The 18609-nt window shown below is 62.6% G+C and overlaps 1 protein-coding gene across 1 annotated transcript in view; it reads left to right on the forward strand.

The window, feature by feature from the left end:
* Positions 1–18609, forward strand: part of LOC148592476 (uncharacterized) — a 146621-nt gene that overhangs the window by 118074 nt on the left and 9938 nt on the right. Inside the window, exons 6-7 of the mRNA XM_088534664.1 lie at positions 1524–3143; positions 3314–3662. Coding sequence (XP_088390790.1) covers positions 1524–3143; positions 3314–3662 — 1969 coding nt within the window. The remainder of the gene's footprint in view (positions 1–1523; positions 3144–3313; positions 3663–18609) is intronic.

Below are 18609 nucleotides of genomic sequence, written 5' to 3' on the forward strand. Positions count from 1 at the left end.
GGGACGAGGACGGGGCTGGCCTCGTGGTGAGTGTCTGCTATGGAGCGCCTGACAAGGGGCAGCCTCTGCAAGGCCCGGGGAGCGCAGAGCTGTGGAGAGGACAACTCGTCCTGCGCCCCAGGGACCTGCTCAGGAGTGGGGAGAGGAGGTGCCTGGTGTCCCCATGGCGACTCCCAGGGCTTTGTGATGGGGGTGGCATCACACCCACAGGCCACTGTGATGGGGCAGTCCCCAAGGTGACCGTGTCCCTGCTGGGGTCTTCACTCTGAGGATTGCGGCGCAACCAGACGGGAGCAACTCCCCTTGGTGCCCGTGCGAGAGGTCCTCAGAGAGGTTCCTAGACATGGAGAAGGAACAGCAGGGTAATTCCTGCTCCTCATCCACGGAAAGGAATTCCAGTGCACAAGACTGCACGAGTGAGGTGAGTGGTGAGGCTGGAGGGAGAGGTGGGAGGCAGGGCCAGGACCCACATGGAGAGCACGAGGATGGCGAGGAAGGAGCCCTCGGTCACGATAGTGGGGCAGGAGCTCCTCCAGTGAGGGGACTTGTATTCCTGGGCGTGGGAAAAGCAGTCTGACCTACACCCTCCCACTGTACTCAGTGCCAGTGAGGACGCACCTTGAATACTGTATTCAGATTTGGGCATGGGAAAAACGTTGAGGTGCTGAAATATTTCCAAATGGCAATAAAGTTGGTGAAGGGTCTGGAGCACAGACCTTATGAGGAGTGGCTGAGGGAGCTGGGGTTATTTAGTATGGAGAAGAGAGGCTCAGGGGTGACCTTATTGCTCTCTACAACTACCTGAAAGGAGGGTGCAGTGAGGGGAGGCTGATCTCTAACATACTGATAGGAAAAGAAGAAATGGCTTCAGGTTGCACCAGGAGAGGAACTGGTTAGATACTAGGAAAACTTTCCACATGGGAAGAATTGTAAAGCATTGGAAGAGGCTGCCCAGGGAGGTGGTGGAGTCACTGTTCCTGGCAGTGTTCAAGAAACGTGTAGATGAGGCATGTAGGGATATGTATAGCAGGCGTGGTGCTGAAGGGCTTACAGTTGGCCTTGATGGTTTTGAAAATCTTTCCCAAACATAATGCTTCCATGATCTGGATGCCCCAAGGCCCACATGAACCCCATGAGCTCTGTGCTGAGGGCAGAGAGCAGGTCCAGGCCAAGCTCAGCTGGATTTTGCTCAGCCAAGAGGTTCCCTTCGACACGACGCTGGGGTTTCCTGTGCTTAGGAGCTGCTCGTACCAACACAAGTGTCCCCATCACAGGCCTCCTTCTCCCCACAGGTGGGCCAGCAGGAGCTGCCCGCAGCAGTGCAGCGCAGACAGACCCCAGCTTCGTCCCACCGAAGGGACCGGCTGTCGCCGCTGCCCAGCCCTCAGGGCTCACGCTGCTCCCAACATGGCATCGCACAGGTACAGAGCTGAGCAGCGGTGACAGCCAAGCATCCATCTGGGAAGCATGGAGGGAGGGAAAAGGAAAAGTAACCTGGCCTGTGTGGTGGGCTTCGATTGCAGGCGGTGGAGGACAAGGCCAGTGATGTCTTCTGCACAGTGCAAGATCTGCATCCCTCCACCGGCCCTGTAAGGAAGAGTTCTTTAGGACCCAGCAGGACACGTCTTGGCAGGGTTCCTGGAAAAGCGGGGACATCAGACGTGCCCAGCTTCCCACCTCTCCCAGCCAAGGCAGCTTGGCAGACACAGGGAGGCTTGGAGGACTCTGCAGTGAAACCAGCAGGATCTGCAAGTCACACCAAGCTGCCTGCTCTGGAAACGTCCTGCAGGTCTTCACCCAAAGGCAGGGCCTTTGCCCTGGACAAGGAAGAGGTGGCCAGGAGAGTCCTGGAGAGAATGAACATGGCTTTGGAGAGGGTGGCTGCAAATTCCAGCAAAGCTGCTGCCAGGGAATGCTTCCCACCTGTTCCTGGTGCTGGGGTGGCTCTGGACTCAGGGAAGAGAAGGGAAGAGCAGAAGCTCAAGCCATCGCGTCTTGCCCTGCCTCCACTTCAAAGACCCCAGCAAGAAACTAGTGCTCTCATCCAGGTAAATCAAGAGCATGTGCAGTTCCTGCCTCAATCCAGGCCTGAGTCTTCAACATCATCAGTGGGAGAAGGCAGGATATTTCAAGGGGATGATGAGAGGATGAGTCTATCCCTGAAAAGCCAGCAGCTCTTGGGAAGCTCCTCCTTTTTCCTGAGAGCACAGAGCATTGCTCCTGAAGGGCAAGTGCCTGCGATGGAGAATCCTCAAGAAGCAGCGGCCTCTTCTGCCCCGGATGATCCCGAGCAGGGTGCGATGGCAGCTGAAGGTGTTTCGGAGGAGGCTGGACTCAGCAGCTCCTCCATTGCAGTGCTGCCACCCAGCTCTGCACAAGACGTCACTGCCGGGTGCTGCAGTGAAATGGCCCCACTGGAATCCCCATCGCCCTTCTCGCCTGAGCCTGTCAGCCTCGTTCAGAGCGTTGATGGAGAAACTGGCACAGAACTGAGATCTGAGAGCCAGGGGCCTGTCCCGCGTGGCCCCACACCTCCTGCTGTGGGTCTGGAGGAGGCAGGCGTGGGGCTGGGGTCTGCCCCCTTGAGCCGTCCTGATGATGCGAGCCCTGGAGCCAACCAGCAGCCAGCACAGCCTGATGCCTTGGCACACACCGTCGATCAAGGCACACAGGCAAGCTCGTGGCTGCTCCAGACCATGGAGTGTGACCAAGGAAGAGCCCCTGCAGCTGAGGAAGGGCCTTATCCCTGCGCTCATGGGGAAGAAAGGGAGGTCAGCAGGGCCGGTACACCAGCTTCCCCAGGCAAGGATGGTGGGACAGGGACACCACGACGAGCACCAGCAGGGCAGGACCCGAAACAACAGCCTGGGGGCATCACCTGCCACGTGCAAGGAAGGCCGCTGCGTGTGCACGAAGACAACACCGCACGGTACCTGGGGGTGCTCAGCGTCAAGACGGAGGCCCTGGAGGAGCTCGACAGGAGCTGCCTGGCCCGCACGGGGCAGAGCTTGGCGCGGATCCGGGAAGTCACTTTCCTGAGGAAGGAGCAGAGCCTGCAGGACAGCCAGGGCGAGGAAGAGGAGGGCCATGGGGAGCGTTTCTGCCTGTCAGCATCAGGATCCCTCAATGTGAGACCCAAGGAGGTGAGTGCAAGGGAGGGCTGGGCCGGGTGGGAGCCCTCCTGGTGCTGGGGCCGACCCCGGTGCCACGCTGTGACAGACGGGTTGTCCCAGCACTGGCAGAAAATCCCCCAAGAGGCCTTTCCTTTTGGGAAAAGAAGCTCCCTTCAAAAATTCTGCCTCTCTTCTCCTAGCTCCTTGCCAGAAACTCCTTCCACAACCTGTGGAAACCGGAGATCACGCAAGTGGAGCTCCTCAAGGATGCCAAGGGCAAGTGGGAGGTGCTGGAGCGCCTCTATGCTCATGCCCCCCAGCAGAACATTGAAACATGGAGGAGAGACCTGGAGGAAATAGCAGAGCAGAGTGATGATGAGGAGGATGGTGATGAAGAGCTTCTGCCAGAGGAGGAGTTGGAGGAAAGTAGCTCCTTGGCCTGGATAAGACCCAGCCTCCGCAGCCTGTTTGCGGAAAGGGAGATGGACCTGGAGAAAGTGCCCTGCTTGCGCGACATCAAACAAGGAGAGCCTACCAGTGAGGGACCTGGTGAGGTGGAGAGCCCCTCTGTTGAGCCAGCAATGCCCAGAGGAGCTGAGGAATCTCTGCTGCAGGAAGCAACAGCAGCAGCTTCTCTCCAGGCTGCAGGCCCTGCTCCCCAGGTAAGCATGGAGCATGTCACCTGTCCCCACGACCCAAGGGAGCTCCTATGTGAGCTGTGTGGGGGGAGGTGCAGAGGGCATGCCCAGAGCTGCCCCATCCCAAGGGATCCCCCTGTCCACGGTGCCCCGCTGTCACCCCCAGCCATTTGCCCTGTGCGGTCTGCCATGGGGAGATGATGGGTCCTCTCCATTTCCAAGTGCCAAAGGTGCAGGGCTGACATCCCCTTCACCCCTGCACCATGTTCAGCCCTGGGGCCTGGATGCCCAGCGAGGAGGGAAGGGGCAGCCCCAGCAGCAGCCCCCTCCGCACACAGTGCACGAACCCCCTTGTGCCACACACGCCCCCATCTGCCTCTGTTCCCCTGTGCATCACGGCCCCTGCCCAGCCCTGCTGCTGTGGCCCCGCAACGAGCCGTGTCCCATTGCTGTGCCAGCCGCAGGTCCCTTCCCGTGGGACGCACAGCCCCGGGAAGCCTCCCCCAGCCCCGAACCCTTTGACCCTGTGTAACCAGGGGCACCGGTACCCTGATCAGCAGCAGCTGATGGCCGACGGGTGCGTGTTCTTGCTCTGTCCATGCAGGAGGCCTCGGAGCCCCAAGAGGAGAAGTCCTCATCCTCCTGCAGCCCCACGGCAGACACTGAGCCAGGTACGTACCCGAGTGGAGAGCCCTGCTGGGGACAGCGGGTCTCTCTGGAACAGCGAGCGGCACCGGGGCCGGCAGCAGGAAGTGCTTGGGGGCTGCTGTGCTGAGGCCACAGCCCCTTGGGAAGCCCTTGGTGGCAGGGACAGGCAGGTGCAGCCCTGCGCCCGTGCAGCCCGTTGCCCACAGCTCTGCTTCCCACCGCAGGCACCGCTGCCCTTCCGGACATCACGGCTCCCCGGCGATGGCGCTCGCGGCTCAGGACGGCGCTTCGGGCTCTGAGCAGAGCGTTCTGCTGCCGCTGCATCGCGGGGCATCGAGAGGAGCGGTGCAGGTGAAAGAGCCCGGCAGGATCCCTGGAGCGGGGCTGGTGCAGAGCGATGGACACTGTGTCCTGGGGGCTACAGAGATGCTGCTGCGTTGTGCCCCATAGCAGCCATGTGCCCACACAAGCCCTAGGTGGCAACAGCCATTGTCAGCTCCAAATAAACCCCTCAGAAGGTTTTTCTCCCCTTGTCAGTTGTTGTCAGAAAATCTCCATGAAAAGACTAGTGGGGCTGTGGGGCCCTAAGGCCATGGGTGACTCCTGACTCCGCACTGGCCTTGGTGGCTGGGGTGGGAAGCAGATCTAGCCAAACAGGGCTGCTCACGACTGACACGGCTGGCACGTGTCCAGGCTTTTGAATGGTTCTCAGAGTGACCCCTGGGCTCTTGCAAGAGCAGGAGATGTTTTCAGGTGTGCGTTAGCACCGGCCTGTGGTGTTTCACTGCGAGTGCATGAATCACTCTCCAGTCCTCCTTCCCTGCGCCTCCTGGGTCCCCCCTGCTTCTCCAGGGACTGCCGAGCCCTCCTTTCCCCAGGCATGCCTGCATTTGCTGCGTGGTCTTTGCGGGACTCTACCATGGGCTGCCCCATGTTTGGTGAGACTGCACTCACTGCCACCCCTAGGCATCCCCGGGGTTCCCCTGAGCTCTCCTGGAGCCTCAGATTCCCTTCCACAAGGATGGGCATCTGTCATCAGCACTGTCCCCTGTGCGACAGCCCCAGGCATGCAATTCAGAGACCATTCTGCACCTCCCATGGCAGTGCTCCCAGGTACATGAACCCCGAATGCAGCCCTTGGTCCCTGAAAGACCACGCTGGGCCTCTGACCTCCTCCCCTGGAGCCCACAGAGCGCACAGGCAGAGCAGAGGCCCTTTCATGCTGCAATCCCTTGGGTGCATTGGTGTACTGTTGACCCCAGCTTCAGAAGAAAGACACAAACTTAATGTTTTTCTGGAGGCTAAGTCTGGCATAAGGCTGCCCATTGCGTTGTCCTGCTTTACTTAGGAAACACATGGAAACACAACCCCACCACCACTCTGTCCCTTCAAAAGCCCAAAGGTGTCTGTGTGTGTCCAGCCGCCACCCTCTCTCCATCCCTGTGGATTACGAGCTTAGACAGGAAGCTCCTATGCAGCGAGACATAAAATTTAGTCAAGGGGAAACCTCCTGTGAACTTGCGGAGCACAGAGGAGGGAACTGAACCCCGCTGCATCCCAGGAGCTTCTCCATGGGCATTTGGTGCATGGATTAACTCCCCGTGAAGAGCCCGTGGAGCAGGAGGAAACGAACCAACTTCCCGCTCCTGGGCAGGTGTCCTGTCCTCTTCCGTGGCGGGAGCAGAGGCTTCTGCAGGGGGACATTTCCAGCCCACAGAGGATCGTCCCCTGCTGGCACCAGCCGCAGCGCTGGGCTCCAATGTTACCGATGTTATCGAATATTAATTAATCCGCAGCCAATCAGGTGGCGGCGGCGGGGCCCGGGGGCGGGGCAGGTACTGCTGCTGGCAGGTGGGCGGGGCAGCGGCAGAAGCAGCCAATAAGCGCGCGGCGGGAGGCTGGGGGCGTGGCGGCGCGTGCCGTGGGCGGGGCCAGCGCGTGACGCGGCCGTTGGGCAGCGGCGGCTGCAGGCGGCGGCGGCCCCGGGGCCGCAGCGAGGCGCGCGGCGGGCGGCGGCGGCTGCGGGCGGCGCGAGTCCCGCACGACCGATCCCTACGCGATCCCCGTGCGGCCAGAGGCGCTCGGGAGTGCGGGAGGCGGCGGCTGGAGGCGGCCCGAGGCGCGAGGGGCCGGCCGGGGCCCCGCGGCCTCGCAGCCGGAGGCTGGGGCCATTGCTGGCTGTTGTGGGCAGCGGCCGTTGGGCTGTGCGGGAGCGCGTGGCAGGCGGCGGAGGAGCGCGCGGCCCCGGCGGGCCGGTCCGGCAGGCGGCGGCCCCGCAGCTGCAGCCACCCGGCCCAGCCTGGCCTGGCGCGGCCCCCCGGGAGCGGCGGCGCCTGGTGCCAGGGAGCTGCGCGCGGCCGCCATGGGGAAGCGGAGCTCGGCCGGCTGTGTGCCGAGGTGAGCGGCCCCGCGGGTGCCGGCCCCGCTGGGCCCCGCTGGGTGCTGCCGTCCCCCGTGGCACCCCCAGAGCCGCCCCCTTGGGGCCGGGTACCCCCCTGCTTTGAGTGCCAGACACCCCGGGTGTCTCTTCCCCCCAGTGCCGCTTCCTGTGGGGGCCGTGTCCCCCCCGCCCTTGAGTGCAGGGTCCCACCAGTCCCCATCTACCCCCACCCCTGGTCCCCGTCACTGTCCACCCTGCCCTGGGGTGCAGGGACCTGCCACTATTGTCCTCCCAGCGTCCCCTCCCCATGTGACACGGCCCCACAAACACACTCGCCTGTCTGCAGACATGGAGAGATGCCTGCACACAAGTGCGTGTGTGTAAGCGAGCACGGGGACGCGCGTGTGCTCGGGTGTGCACGTGCTCGGAAGTGCCCGCGCCCGTGTGTGCGTGTGCGCTGCGCCCGCTCCTGCCAACTCGTGGCAGGGGCCCGCGTGGCCCCGGGGCTGCGCGTGAGCCCGGCCATCCGTGCGCGTGGTGCGTGCGAGCTGGCAAGTGTGTGCGCTGCACACGGGAGATGCACCCCAGGCGTGCGAGTCTTCACGGCCACCCGTGCCTCCTGTGACACATGTGTGCTCGTCAGCACACTCGCGTCCTGCGTGTGCAGGACACTTGTTCTCATGCATATGGTCATGTCAACCGTGTGTGAGACACGTGAGTGCCTGTGATCACCCTCACGTCACCCGTGTGCGAGACACGCTGGTGCTCGTGCACATGCCCGTGACACCTGCTTGCAGCACACACATGTGCTCGTGCGCGCCCTGCCCGGGGTCCCCATCTCTCCTGCTGGGATTATGGGAATGGGCCCAGGCTTCGGGGCCCCGCTCTGTCCGTTGACTGCCCCCCCCATCCTCCCCAGGTTCTTCAGAGCCTTCCTGAAGAGGCTGCGGATTGTGCGCAGAGTGGTCAAGAACCCTGACGCCACCACTGCCGAACCCCAGGTGAGACCCAAGGGGGTCCTGTTAGTGGGAGCACCGGGACCGAAGGGTTCCTACCCCCGGGGGGACACCAGGGTATCTGGGGGGCTCAAAGAGGTCTGTGGGGAAGGTGCCGAAGGGGCCCCTGGCACTTGAGGTCTGGGGGGTCCCATCGCTGTCGCAGGGCAGAGCTGGTGGGAGGGGGTACCAATGGGATGAATCATCGGGGCTTTTGGTGAGGGTCCCAGAGCACTGCGGGGTCCAAAGGGCACAAGGGTCCTGTCCCGGGGTGCAGGCAGGGGTTGGGAAATGGTTCCAAGGGCTTCCCAAGACGCCCTATGGTGCAAGAGGGGGATTCTGAGGGGCCTGGAGGGGCCCAGGGGTGCCCCAGACTGCAGGCAGGAGGGTCCCAAGGGGATTCCAAGGGTGCAACGTGGGTGTCACAAGGAGTTGGGGGGATGGTGTCCCGTGGGTGCCCCAGGGTACCACATGGGGGTTTAAATGGGCCTGGGGAGATCCCAGGGTGCAACAAGGGTGTCCCAAGTGTTCTGGGGTGGGAGTGGGGGGTTCAGTGGTTCCCTATGGTGCAACGGGGGGGTCCCAAAGGGTCCAAAGGTACCACGGGTCCTCCAGGGTGCACACAGGGGGTCCCAACAGGTCTTGAGGGGCACAGTGGTACCCCCAAGCATGGGCAGGATGGACCCAAGGGGTCTGGGAGCCCCAAGGATGCCCCAGAGTGCAACAGGGGAGCCGCAAAGGGTCTGGTGGGGCCCATGGGTGCCTCAGGGTGTAGGCTGGGGTGTCCCAAGGGGTCAGCAGTGTCCCGTGGGTACCTCAGTTTACGATATAGGGATTCCAAGGGATCTGGGGATCCCGTGAGTGTCCCAGGGTCCAACATGGGGGTTCCAAGGGGCCTGGCGTTGCCATGGTGCAACATGGGGATCCCAATGGGTAATGGTGGCCTGGGATGCAGGCAGAGGGATCTCAGTGTGTCTGGGAGGTTCCAAGGGTGCCCAGGGTGCTAGAGTGGGTCCCAATGGGTGTGTGTGGGGCAGGGGGGCAGGTCAAGGGTGCCCAGAATGCAGGCAGGGGGTTACGAGGCATCTGTAGCAGGGGGAGGGTTCCAAAGGTGCCCTGTGGTGCAAGAGGGGAATCCCAAGGGGTTTGTTGGGGTCCCATGAGTGCCGCAAGGTTCAGGCAGGGGGTTCTGATGGGTCTCTGGGCGTTCCATGGGTGCCCCAGGGTGCAGCAGGGGAGTCCCAAAGGGTCTGGGTGAGCAAGGGAGTCCCAGGGTACCTGGTGGGGGGTCCCAATGGGTCTGGAGGGCAACAAGGGTGTCTCAGGGTGCAGGCCTGGGAGTGACAAGAGGACTGCAAGGGGGGCAAAGGTGCCTTGTGCTGCAACAGGGGGTCCCAAAGGATCTGGTGGAGTCCCCTATGTGCTCCAGGGTGCAGGCAGTAGGTTGCAAGGGACTGGGGATCCCTAGAGTGTCCTGTGGTGCCACAGGGGGTCGGAAAGGGTCTGGGGGTCCCATGGAGCTCCAGGGGCAGGTGGGAGTACCAAGAAGTCTGGGCAAGACCAAGGGTTCCCCAAGGTGCAATAGGGGGATCCCAGTGGGTCTGTGGGGTTCCCAGGCTGCCCCAGGGTGCAGGCAGGTCCCAAGCCACCTGGGGCTCCAGTGGTTGCCCTGGGGTGCAGACATGGGTCTGGAGGGGATCCCATAAGTGCCCTGTGGTGCAGCTGGGTGTTCCAGTGAGTCTGGAGAGCTGCCAGGGGCTCCTGGGGCAGGAGGGAAACTCCATGGAGTGGCTGGGGCTCCAGGGGGAAGGGGGCCCTGCCTCCCTGCACTGCTGGGTGCCTCCTGGTGACACCGAGCCCGGCACAGGGCTCCCCGCGGGTGCTGCGCTCCAAGGAGCTGGAGGGGGCCGTGGGGCCCAGCGCCCCCCTCACGCCGGAGCTGCAGCTGCAGACGGGGCCCGCGGCCCCGCGAGCCCCCGCACAGGTGCCCCCGCGCGCGGCGCCCCTCGCCCTGCGGCCCCCGGCACCCAGTGCCCCTGGGGCGCTGCCACCGGGACCTGCCACCCTGGGGGTCCCAGCACGAGGAGCCCTCGCTGTGGGGCCACCTGCACCACGAGCCCTCCCTGCTGGGTCCCAACCAGCTGGACCCGTCACCTTCGGGCCCTCAACACCAGGGCCCCCCACTCAGGGACACGTCCCACCTGGGCACCTCAACCTCGGGCTCCCAACCCCAGGCCCCTTCATCCCCAAAACATCTGACCATGTGTGTATCATTATAGAACCCCCACCCACAAGACCTCCCACCCCAGGCCAATGTCCCAGTGACCATTCACCCGTGGGAACAAGTCCCCAGGATCCCTCAGCCGCCTGTTCTAAACATCAGGCTGCTTCAGGCCCACGGCTAGGCCCAGGGGACCCTTCATCCATGGGACGGCCCCCCCAGGACCACTTCATACATGGACCCCCATTCCCAGGAGCCCATCGACCCCCACCTATGCAACCCATCACCCGTGGGCCCTGGTACCCGGCACCCTTCATTTCTGGACCCCCACCTCCCGGCCCCTTCCCCCATGGGCTCCCAACTGTGAAACCCTTCACCCATGGGCCCTGCTTCCCTGGGCCCTCCTTCCGTAGTGCCCCCGGCCCTGGACCCTTCACCCATGGGCCCCTGCCCCCGGTAACCATCCCCCGTGGACCCCAGATCCCAGACCCCACAACTTGTATTCCCCAACCTGCAGGACCCAATTCTCACGGGTGCAAAACTCCTGTACCCATCACTAAGGGTCCCCCCCCATCAGCACCCTTACCCCGTGGGCCCCCACCTCCCAAATACTTCCCCTGTGGTCCCTGTTTTCCTGAACCCTTCACCCGTGGGCCCCCACCTCCTGGCCCCTTCCCCCAACAACCCCCACCACCAGAAAACATTCCCCATGGGACCTGGTCCCCTGCACCCTTCTCCTATAGGGCCCCATCACCCGGCTCTTTCCCCCATGGGTTCCCACCTCTACATCCCTTTATCCATCCACCCCCACACATGGAACCCAACACCCGTGGTCCCTGGTTCCCTGACCCCTTCATTCATAGACCCCCAACTCTCGAACACGTCGTCCCTGGACCCTTCTTCCCGGCACCCGTCCTCGGAAGGGTCCCCTCCCCTGAACCCTTCACCCGAAGGCCCCAACCTGCAGGATGCTTTACCCGAAGACCCTGTTCCCCTCGACCCTTCATTTCTGGACCCCCACCTCCCAGCCCCTTCCCCCATGGGCTCCCAACTGTCAAACCCTTCTCCCGTGGGTCCTGCTTCCCTGGGTCCTCCTTCCGTAGTGCCCCCTGCCCTGGACCCTTCACCCGTGGGCCCCCACCCCCAGTAACGATCCCCCATGGACCCCAGACCCCAGACCCCACAACTTGTATTCCCCAACCTGCAGGACCCAATTCTCACGGGCGCAAAACTCCCATACCCATCACTAAGGGTCCCCCCCCATCAGCACCCTTACCCCGTGGGCCCCCACCTCCCAAATACTTCCCCTGTGAGCCCCGTTTCCCTGAACCCATGACCCGTGGTCCCTGGTTCCCTGACCCCTTCATTCGTAGACCCCCAACTCTTGAACACGTCGTCCCTGGACCCTTCTTCCCTGCACCCGTCCTCGGAAGGGTCCCCTCCCCTGAACCCTTCACCCGTGGGCCTCCACCTCCCGGCCCCTTCCCCCATCAACCCCCACCTCCTGAGCCCTTTCCCCATGGGCCCCGATCCCCTGCACGCTTCTCCCATAGGGCCCCATCACCAGGACCCTTCCCCCATGGGCTCCCACCTCCACGTCCCTTTATCCATCGACCCCCACCTATGGAGCCCGTCACCCCTGGGTCCCGGTTCCCTGAACCCTTCATTCGTAGACCCCCGCGTCCTGAAGCCTTCACCTCTGGATCTCGATTCCCTGAACCCTTCATTTGTAGACCCCTGCCTCCTGAAGACTTCACCCCTGGGTCCCGGTTCCCTGAACCCTTAATTCGTAGACCCCCGCGTCCTGAAGCCTTCACCTCTGGATCTAGATTCCCTGAACCCTTCATTCATAGACCCCCGCCTCCTGAAGCCTTCACCCCTGGGTCCCGGTTCCCAGAACCCTTCATTCGTAGACCCCCACGTCCTGAAGCCTTCACCTCTGGATCTCAATTCCCTGAACCCTTCATTTGTAGACCCCCGCCTCCTGAAGCCTTCACCCCTGGGCCCCGGTTCCCTGAGCCCTTCCAAAGGGCCCAAACCTCTGGACCCTTCCCCCATGGGCCCCCACCTTGTGGATACAGCACACGAAGACCCCAGGCCCCTCCACCTTTTATTCATAGGGCCCCAGGCCCTGAACATTTCATCCATGGGCCCCCATCCCCTGGGTCCTTCATCCATAGGTCCCCCTACCCTGGGCCCTTCACTCATGGACCTTCACATCCCGAACACTTTGCCCGTGGACCCCACTTCCCTAGACCCTTTACCCGTGGACCCCGCTTCCCTGGACCCTTTACCCATGGACCGCGCTTCCCTGGACCCTTTATCCGTGGGCCCTGCTTCCCTGGACCATTTATTCCTGGGCCCCGCTTCCCTAGACCCTTTACCCATGGGCCCTGTTTCCCTGGACCCTTTATCCGCGGGCCCCGCTTCCCTGGACCCTTCCCCCATGGGCCCCAACCTCGCGGCCCCTTCCCCCATGGGCCCCCACCTCCCGAGCACTTTCCCCCTGGGTCCCGGCTCCCCGGACCTTTCTTCCATAGGGCCCCGACCCCCTGAACACTTCAGCCAGGGGGTCCCCATCTGCTCAGTTCCTCCCCTCCCGGAGCCACCACCCATGGGCTCCCACCTGCAGAACGGTTCCCCTGGGCGTCCTTGTCCTCAGTGCCCATCCCCTGTGGTCCCCCCCTAGCACAGTTGATCCATAGGCCCTATGAGCCTTCCCCCTTGTGCCCCCACCCCCAGGACCGTTGACCCTTGGGTTCCCTTTCCCCAGCCTGATTCTCCCCCCAGCAGCCGCAGGGCCCTGTTGCCAGGACCCCCCACCCCCAGGACACTTCCCTCCCAGCCCCCGTCCAGGACCCCTCCCCCTTGAGCTGCCCCAGCCCCCTTCACCCACAGACTCCGGTGCCCAGGACCCTTCCCCGCGTGGCCCTCACCCCAGCACCCTTCACCCGCACAGCTCCTGCCCCCAGCGCCCCTCGCTCCCCGCAACAGCCCCCGATCCCTCCTGCCACAGGCGCCCGGGACCCTCCAGCCGCCCTTCCCCTGGCCCCTTCACCCACAGCAGCCTCCCTGTGCAGCCTGGATGTCCAGAGCTCGTGCCCGAGCCCCTGCAGCCTTCAGGGCAGGGGTGCCCACATTGTCCCTGCGGGGCCGTGTGTCCCGAGTGCCCTGCACCCCTGGGTGCCCACGTGCCGGCGGGTGCCTGCGGGCTGCCCCAGAGCATGCGCCCCTCGGGTGTCCTCAGGCTGGTGCCCCGGTGCCTGGGGTGCGTGCGGGTGCTGGGACACCTGGGTGCGTGCGGGTGCCTGTCCCCAGTGTGCCTGCAGGCCAGTACCTGCAAGCCTGGGCCCTTGGGTTCATGCGGGCGCCCGGATGCCTGGGCCCTTGGGTGTGTGTGGGCACCTGCTGGGGGGCACCCCGATGCCGGGGTCCTCGGGTGCCTGCGGGTGTCCAGAGTGAGCAGCGAGCTCGCAGACACCCAGGTCCGTGCTGCATGCGGGAGGCCGGAGGCGAGCGTGGAGCTCCTGGGTGCCCAGCACCCAAGGTTTGCAGGTGCTCGCACAGAACGTGGCAGTGCCCCACACCGAGATTCGGATGAAGTCTCAAGCGGCGCATGGACAACAAGGACAAGAGCAGGATGCCAGGTGAGGCCCCCGAGGCATCCACGGGTGCCCCGAGTCCCCGCTGACACCACTGGAGTCAGAGGGGAAGGGCAAGGAATGGGGATGGCCAAGGGCACGGGGCAGCTCCCCCAGCAGGGGCAGCACCTGCCAAAAAGGGGCACGGGAGCATCCCCAGGGTGGGCAGCCCAGCCAGGTGCTCACCCATGGGTGCCCCAAGACCACTCTGCTGACATGGACAACTGTTCAGAGGAGGAGAGCATCTGCTTGGAGCAGGAGGGCAGCGACGATGCTCTGCACGGCAGGTGGGTGCTTGACGGGTGTCCCACTGCCTGCACGGCACCCACAGGTGCCCCCGATGGTGCCATCCTGTCACACTGTCCCCCAGGACCTTTTCTACAAGAAAGAGGAGCTGCAGAAAGTGAAGAAGAGGAGGAGGACGCTCCCAGGCTCTGCTTGGACCCAGGTGAGCAGGTGCCTCTCCAGGGTGGAGGTGACAGGGTGCCCGGAGGGTCCTGCTGCAGCCTTGGGTGTTGTGGGTGCCGCAGGAGGAGCTGGGGGCAGTACCCAGGATGCTCCCCCACGTGCCAGGGTGACAGGTCCTAGAATTGTGCCCAGGATGTCCCCAGCGGTGCTGGGTCCCCAGGGTGCCCCTGCCTCTTCCCTGACCTACCCGCTTTCCGCAACAGCAGCCCAACATCAAACAGAAATTGTTGGCCTTGCTGAGACACTTCAAAGTGTTGGGTGAGGTAGGGTGTCCCCCCAGGCACCCATGGGTGGCCCTGGGCTCCCAGGCTACCTGTGGAAAATGGGGCTCTGCAGATGGTCCCAAACACCCCCCAGCTCCCTCTACTCCCACTATTAAGGTGTCCCCAACCTCTCCCAGACACCCCTGGTATTGGGGTGAATCCACCTCCCTTCACCCCCACAGTATTTAGTTCCCCCCAACCTTTCCCAGACCCTGCCCAGGATTGGGGTGCCCCAAGCCACATTTTCAGCCAATATTGGGGTGTCCCAGTTCCTCCCCAGGATTGCAGTGCCCCCAAATCCCTTCACCCCCAATACTGAGGTGCCCCAATCCCTTCACATCTAATATTGGGTGCCCTAGGACCCCCAGCACCTTTTAATATGGATATCAGGATGCTCATCTCCCCCCCAATATGAGGTTCCCCTTTATCCAACATTCTGGGGTACCCCAGACTCCCCTCACTATTGAGATGCCTCCCATCTGCCTCCCCCCAGTACTGGGGTGCCCCAGGATCTTCTAAGTGCTGGGCTGCCCTCTAATGCCTTCCTCCCATATTGGGGTAGCTCAGACTCCCCCAGTATCGGGGTTCCCCCAGCTCCCTTTAACCCAATAGAAGGGTGAGACCCTCCCATAATGGAGTTCCCCAGGTTCCATCTCCTGATATGAGAGGGAATTGCCCCACTTCCCACTCAGGTTTGGGTTGCTCCCAAATCCCTTCATCCACAATTTTGGGCTACCCTGGGCCACCTCTGTAATAGGATGCCACCAGAAACCTTCATCCCTAATATTAGGAGTCCCCAGAGACCCCAGTATTGTTGCCAGACCCCCCCAGTTCTGGTGGTTCCCTCAACTCTTTTCACCCCTGTCCTGGGTTACCGCAGAGCCCTCCAGTTTTGAGGGTGCCCCCCAGTTCCCTTTCCCCTCAGTTGTGGGGTGCCACAGACCCCCCCAGCATTGGTGATCCCCCCCACTCTGTACACCCCTAGTGTTAGGGTGTCCCCAACTTCTGCCAGGCTCCTCCTAATATGGATCTGCCCCCTGCTCCATTTACACTGGATATTGGGGTGTCCCAGAGCCCTCCCCAGTATTGGGGGTGCCCCAGGCTCCCTTCAGCCCAGGTATTGTTGAGCCCCAGCTACTTGCACGGCCAATACTGAGGTGCCCCCGACATCTCCCAGACCCCTCCCTGTAGTGCAGGTGCCCACAGCTCCCTTCACCCAAAATACTGGGGTGCCCCAGATCCCCCCAACATTGGGGTGCCCAAAGCAACCCTGGCTGCCAGTATTGGGGTTCCCTGGAATCCCCCAATATTGGGGATGCTCCCAGCTGCCTTCATTCAAAAGTTGGGGTGCCCTGACCCTTTTGCCAAGTATGTGGGTGCCCCAAATTCCCCCCCCCCACACACATATTGGAGTCGCTCCTAGTTTTTTGAGACCCTACCCAATATTTCTCCCTCAAAACAAACAAAAAAACAATATTGGGGTGCCCTAGAGAATTTCACCCATAATATTGGGGTATTCTGGACTCACCACCGCAGGTTTGGGTGCCCCCAGCTCCCTTTTCTCCCCAAATGGGGATGCGTAATTTCCCCCCCATATTGGGGTGCCCCAACTGAGTGCCCTAACCCCCCCAGTGACCTTTCCCTGCACAGGCTGCAGGAGGAGGACCATAAAAAGCTCATGGATTCTGGAGGAATCCCCGAAAAGTTGAAGACCCAAGTGAAAAGCAGCCAAGAGGAGCTGACATCAGCCAGGTAAGGGGCAAGCTGGGGTGGAGGGTGCCAGGCAACCGAGGCTGGGGTTTGGGGTAGAGGGGGGATATGGGTTGAGTTGGAGTCCTTGGCTCCTGAGGTGTGGGGACATTGGGGTTGCAGGAGAAATTTGGGGTCCCTAAAGTGGGATTTGGGGTCCCCGAGTGGATGAGGGATTTTGGAGTGCAGGAGAAAGGGGGGAAACTGGGTTCCCAAGAGGGCTTGGGGGTCCCTGTCGAGGAAGCAAGAAGGGATCTGTGGGGTTGGGGGGATTTTGCATCTCAGGACAGGGGTCATCTCAGGCCCCTGCGTGTCCTGAGTGGTGCCCTCGTTGCCCCAGAGCTGCCAGCGCAGGACAGAGCTGCTCCAGGCGGTGGAGGTGGTGGTGGTGGGTGCACAGGGGGGCACAGCCCCCTGTTGCCTTGTTTCCTGCGGCGGCTGCTGCTGGGCACCCGCTGTGCCGAGTGGCCGGGCTGTCTGCGCTGCCTCCTCGTGCTGCAGGTGCGTCACCTTGGTCGGGGACAGTGCAGGGACGTGGGGGGACGCAAGGCATTGGGGGCCACGGGATATTGGGTGGACACAAGGGGCATGAGGGACACATGGGAGATTGGGATCACATGGTCAGGGACACAGAGGGGACTGGGGACATGTGGGATCAGGGAGACAGAGGGCAGGGAGGGAAACCTAGAGATCTGGGGACATGCGTGGCATGAAGAGTGCAGGACATTAGGAACACATCAGGACATCGAGGGGACAAGGGCATAGAAGGCACACAAGCCTTTGGGGACACATGGGGAATTGGAGAAAGATGGGGAACAGGAGGAGACATAGGAGATCTGGGAACATGCAGGGCATTGAGAGACACAAGAGCTAATGGAGAGTACGGGACATAAGAGGACACAAGACACGTGTGGACACATGGAGCATTGTCAGGACAGAGGCCATGATGGCATGTACAGAGCATTGGGGATATGGAGGACATGAGGCACAGAGCATATTAGGGATACATAGGAAATGAGGAGAATTTGGGTCATAAGGAACACGAGACACTGGGTGCACAAGGATGATGTGGGGCACATGGGCCATCAGGGGGACAGAACATCAGGGGTTCACAGGATATTTGGGGCCACACAGAGCTTGGGAACACGTTTGCCACCAGGTACATAGCACATTAGGGACACCCAGGGCATGGGCAGACACATGGGGAATCGGGGGACACAGGACATCAGGGGACAGCCAGAGCATGAGGGACATGTGGAGCATTAGGGACACAGGACATTAGGGACACATGGGAGATAGGGGGGACATGGGGCACTGGGGACGCATGGAGTATCAGGGACATGTGGGACATTGGTGGGTCACAGAGAACATCGGGGGACATATGAAGCATTGGGTGGACATATGGTGCATCGAGGAGACATGGCAAGTTAGAGACATGCAGGACATTCAGTGACTTGCCGGGGAAGGAGACACACCAGGGATGCAGAATGTCACAGCAGGGATCGGGGCAGTGGGTCTGTAACAAGACAGGGACAGCCCGAGTTTCCCCTGTCCCAGCCATGGGCACTATGGTGGTCCGTGGGGTGGTGACACCAGTGTGGGCACAGTGTGGGGACACCCTGGGAGCCACCAGCGCTGGCTTCCCGGTTGTCCCCACCTTCCTGGGTGCCCCCGCGGATGCTGAGCATGTTGGGGCCCCCACAGGGCTCCCGCCAGGTGCTCCCTGAGCAGCTCAAGCCGCTCTGGGTGTGAGACAGCCCTTCCCGAGAGCATTGTTGTGGTAGAGACGGCCGAGCGGCAGGGCCAGGTGAGCGTCGGGGCACTCCCAGGTCCTGCTGGGAGCAGGGGGACACGGGGACCCTGCTGGGCACATGCTGACCCCACTGCACAACCACCCCTGTCTGTCCCCAGCTTGTTGGGGACCTGCTGCAGGAGCAGAAGAAGCCACTGGTGGCTGCTGTCAAGCTGCAGGCCGAGCTCTCGGACATCCTCACCTGCATCCAGCACTAGTGAGTGTCACTGCTGGGTCCCCAGGATTACTCCAGTCACCCTCAGTAGTTTCCATGTCTCCTCTGTGCCAGGCCTGGGGTGCCCATGTTGCCCATGTCCCCTTCATGTCATCGTTGGGGTGCTCCTGGTCCCCAGGTCCCCCCAGTGCCATGTTTTGGGTGCCCATGGTCCCCATGACCCCATTGGGTGACCCCACCCACCCCAACATGCCCCAACGCTCCATGGAATCCCCAGTGGGCCCCCCCAACCTGGTACCCCCCCGCACACAGTGGGAGCCACTTTGGGTGCCAACTCCCAACCCAACAGGAGAACCGCTGGGTTCCCCCGTGACCCTGCTCTGGGCCCAAAGGGGACCCCAAGCGCCCCCTGCGTGTCCTGAGTGGTGCCCTCGTTGCCCCAGAGCTGCCAGCGCAGGACAGAGCTGCTCCAGGCGGTGGAGGTGGTGGTGGTGGGTGCACAGGGGGGCACAGCCCCCTGTTGCCT

This window comes from Tinamus guttatus, unplaced genomic scaffold (genome assembly GCF_059628265.1).
Source record: "Tinamus guttatus ecotype Peru unplaced genomic scaffold, ASM5962826v1 Tinamus_guttatus_pri_ptg000582l, whole genome shotgun sequence".
NCBI classification, from domain to species: domain Eukaryota; kingdom Metazoa; phylum Chordata; class Aves; order Tinamiformes; family Tinamidae; genus Tinamus; species Tinamus guttatus.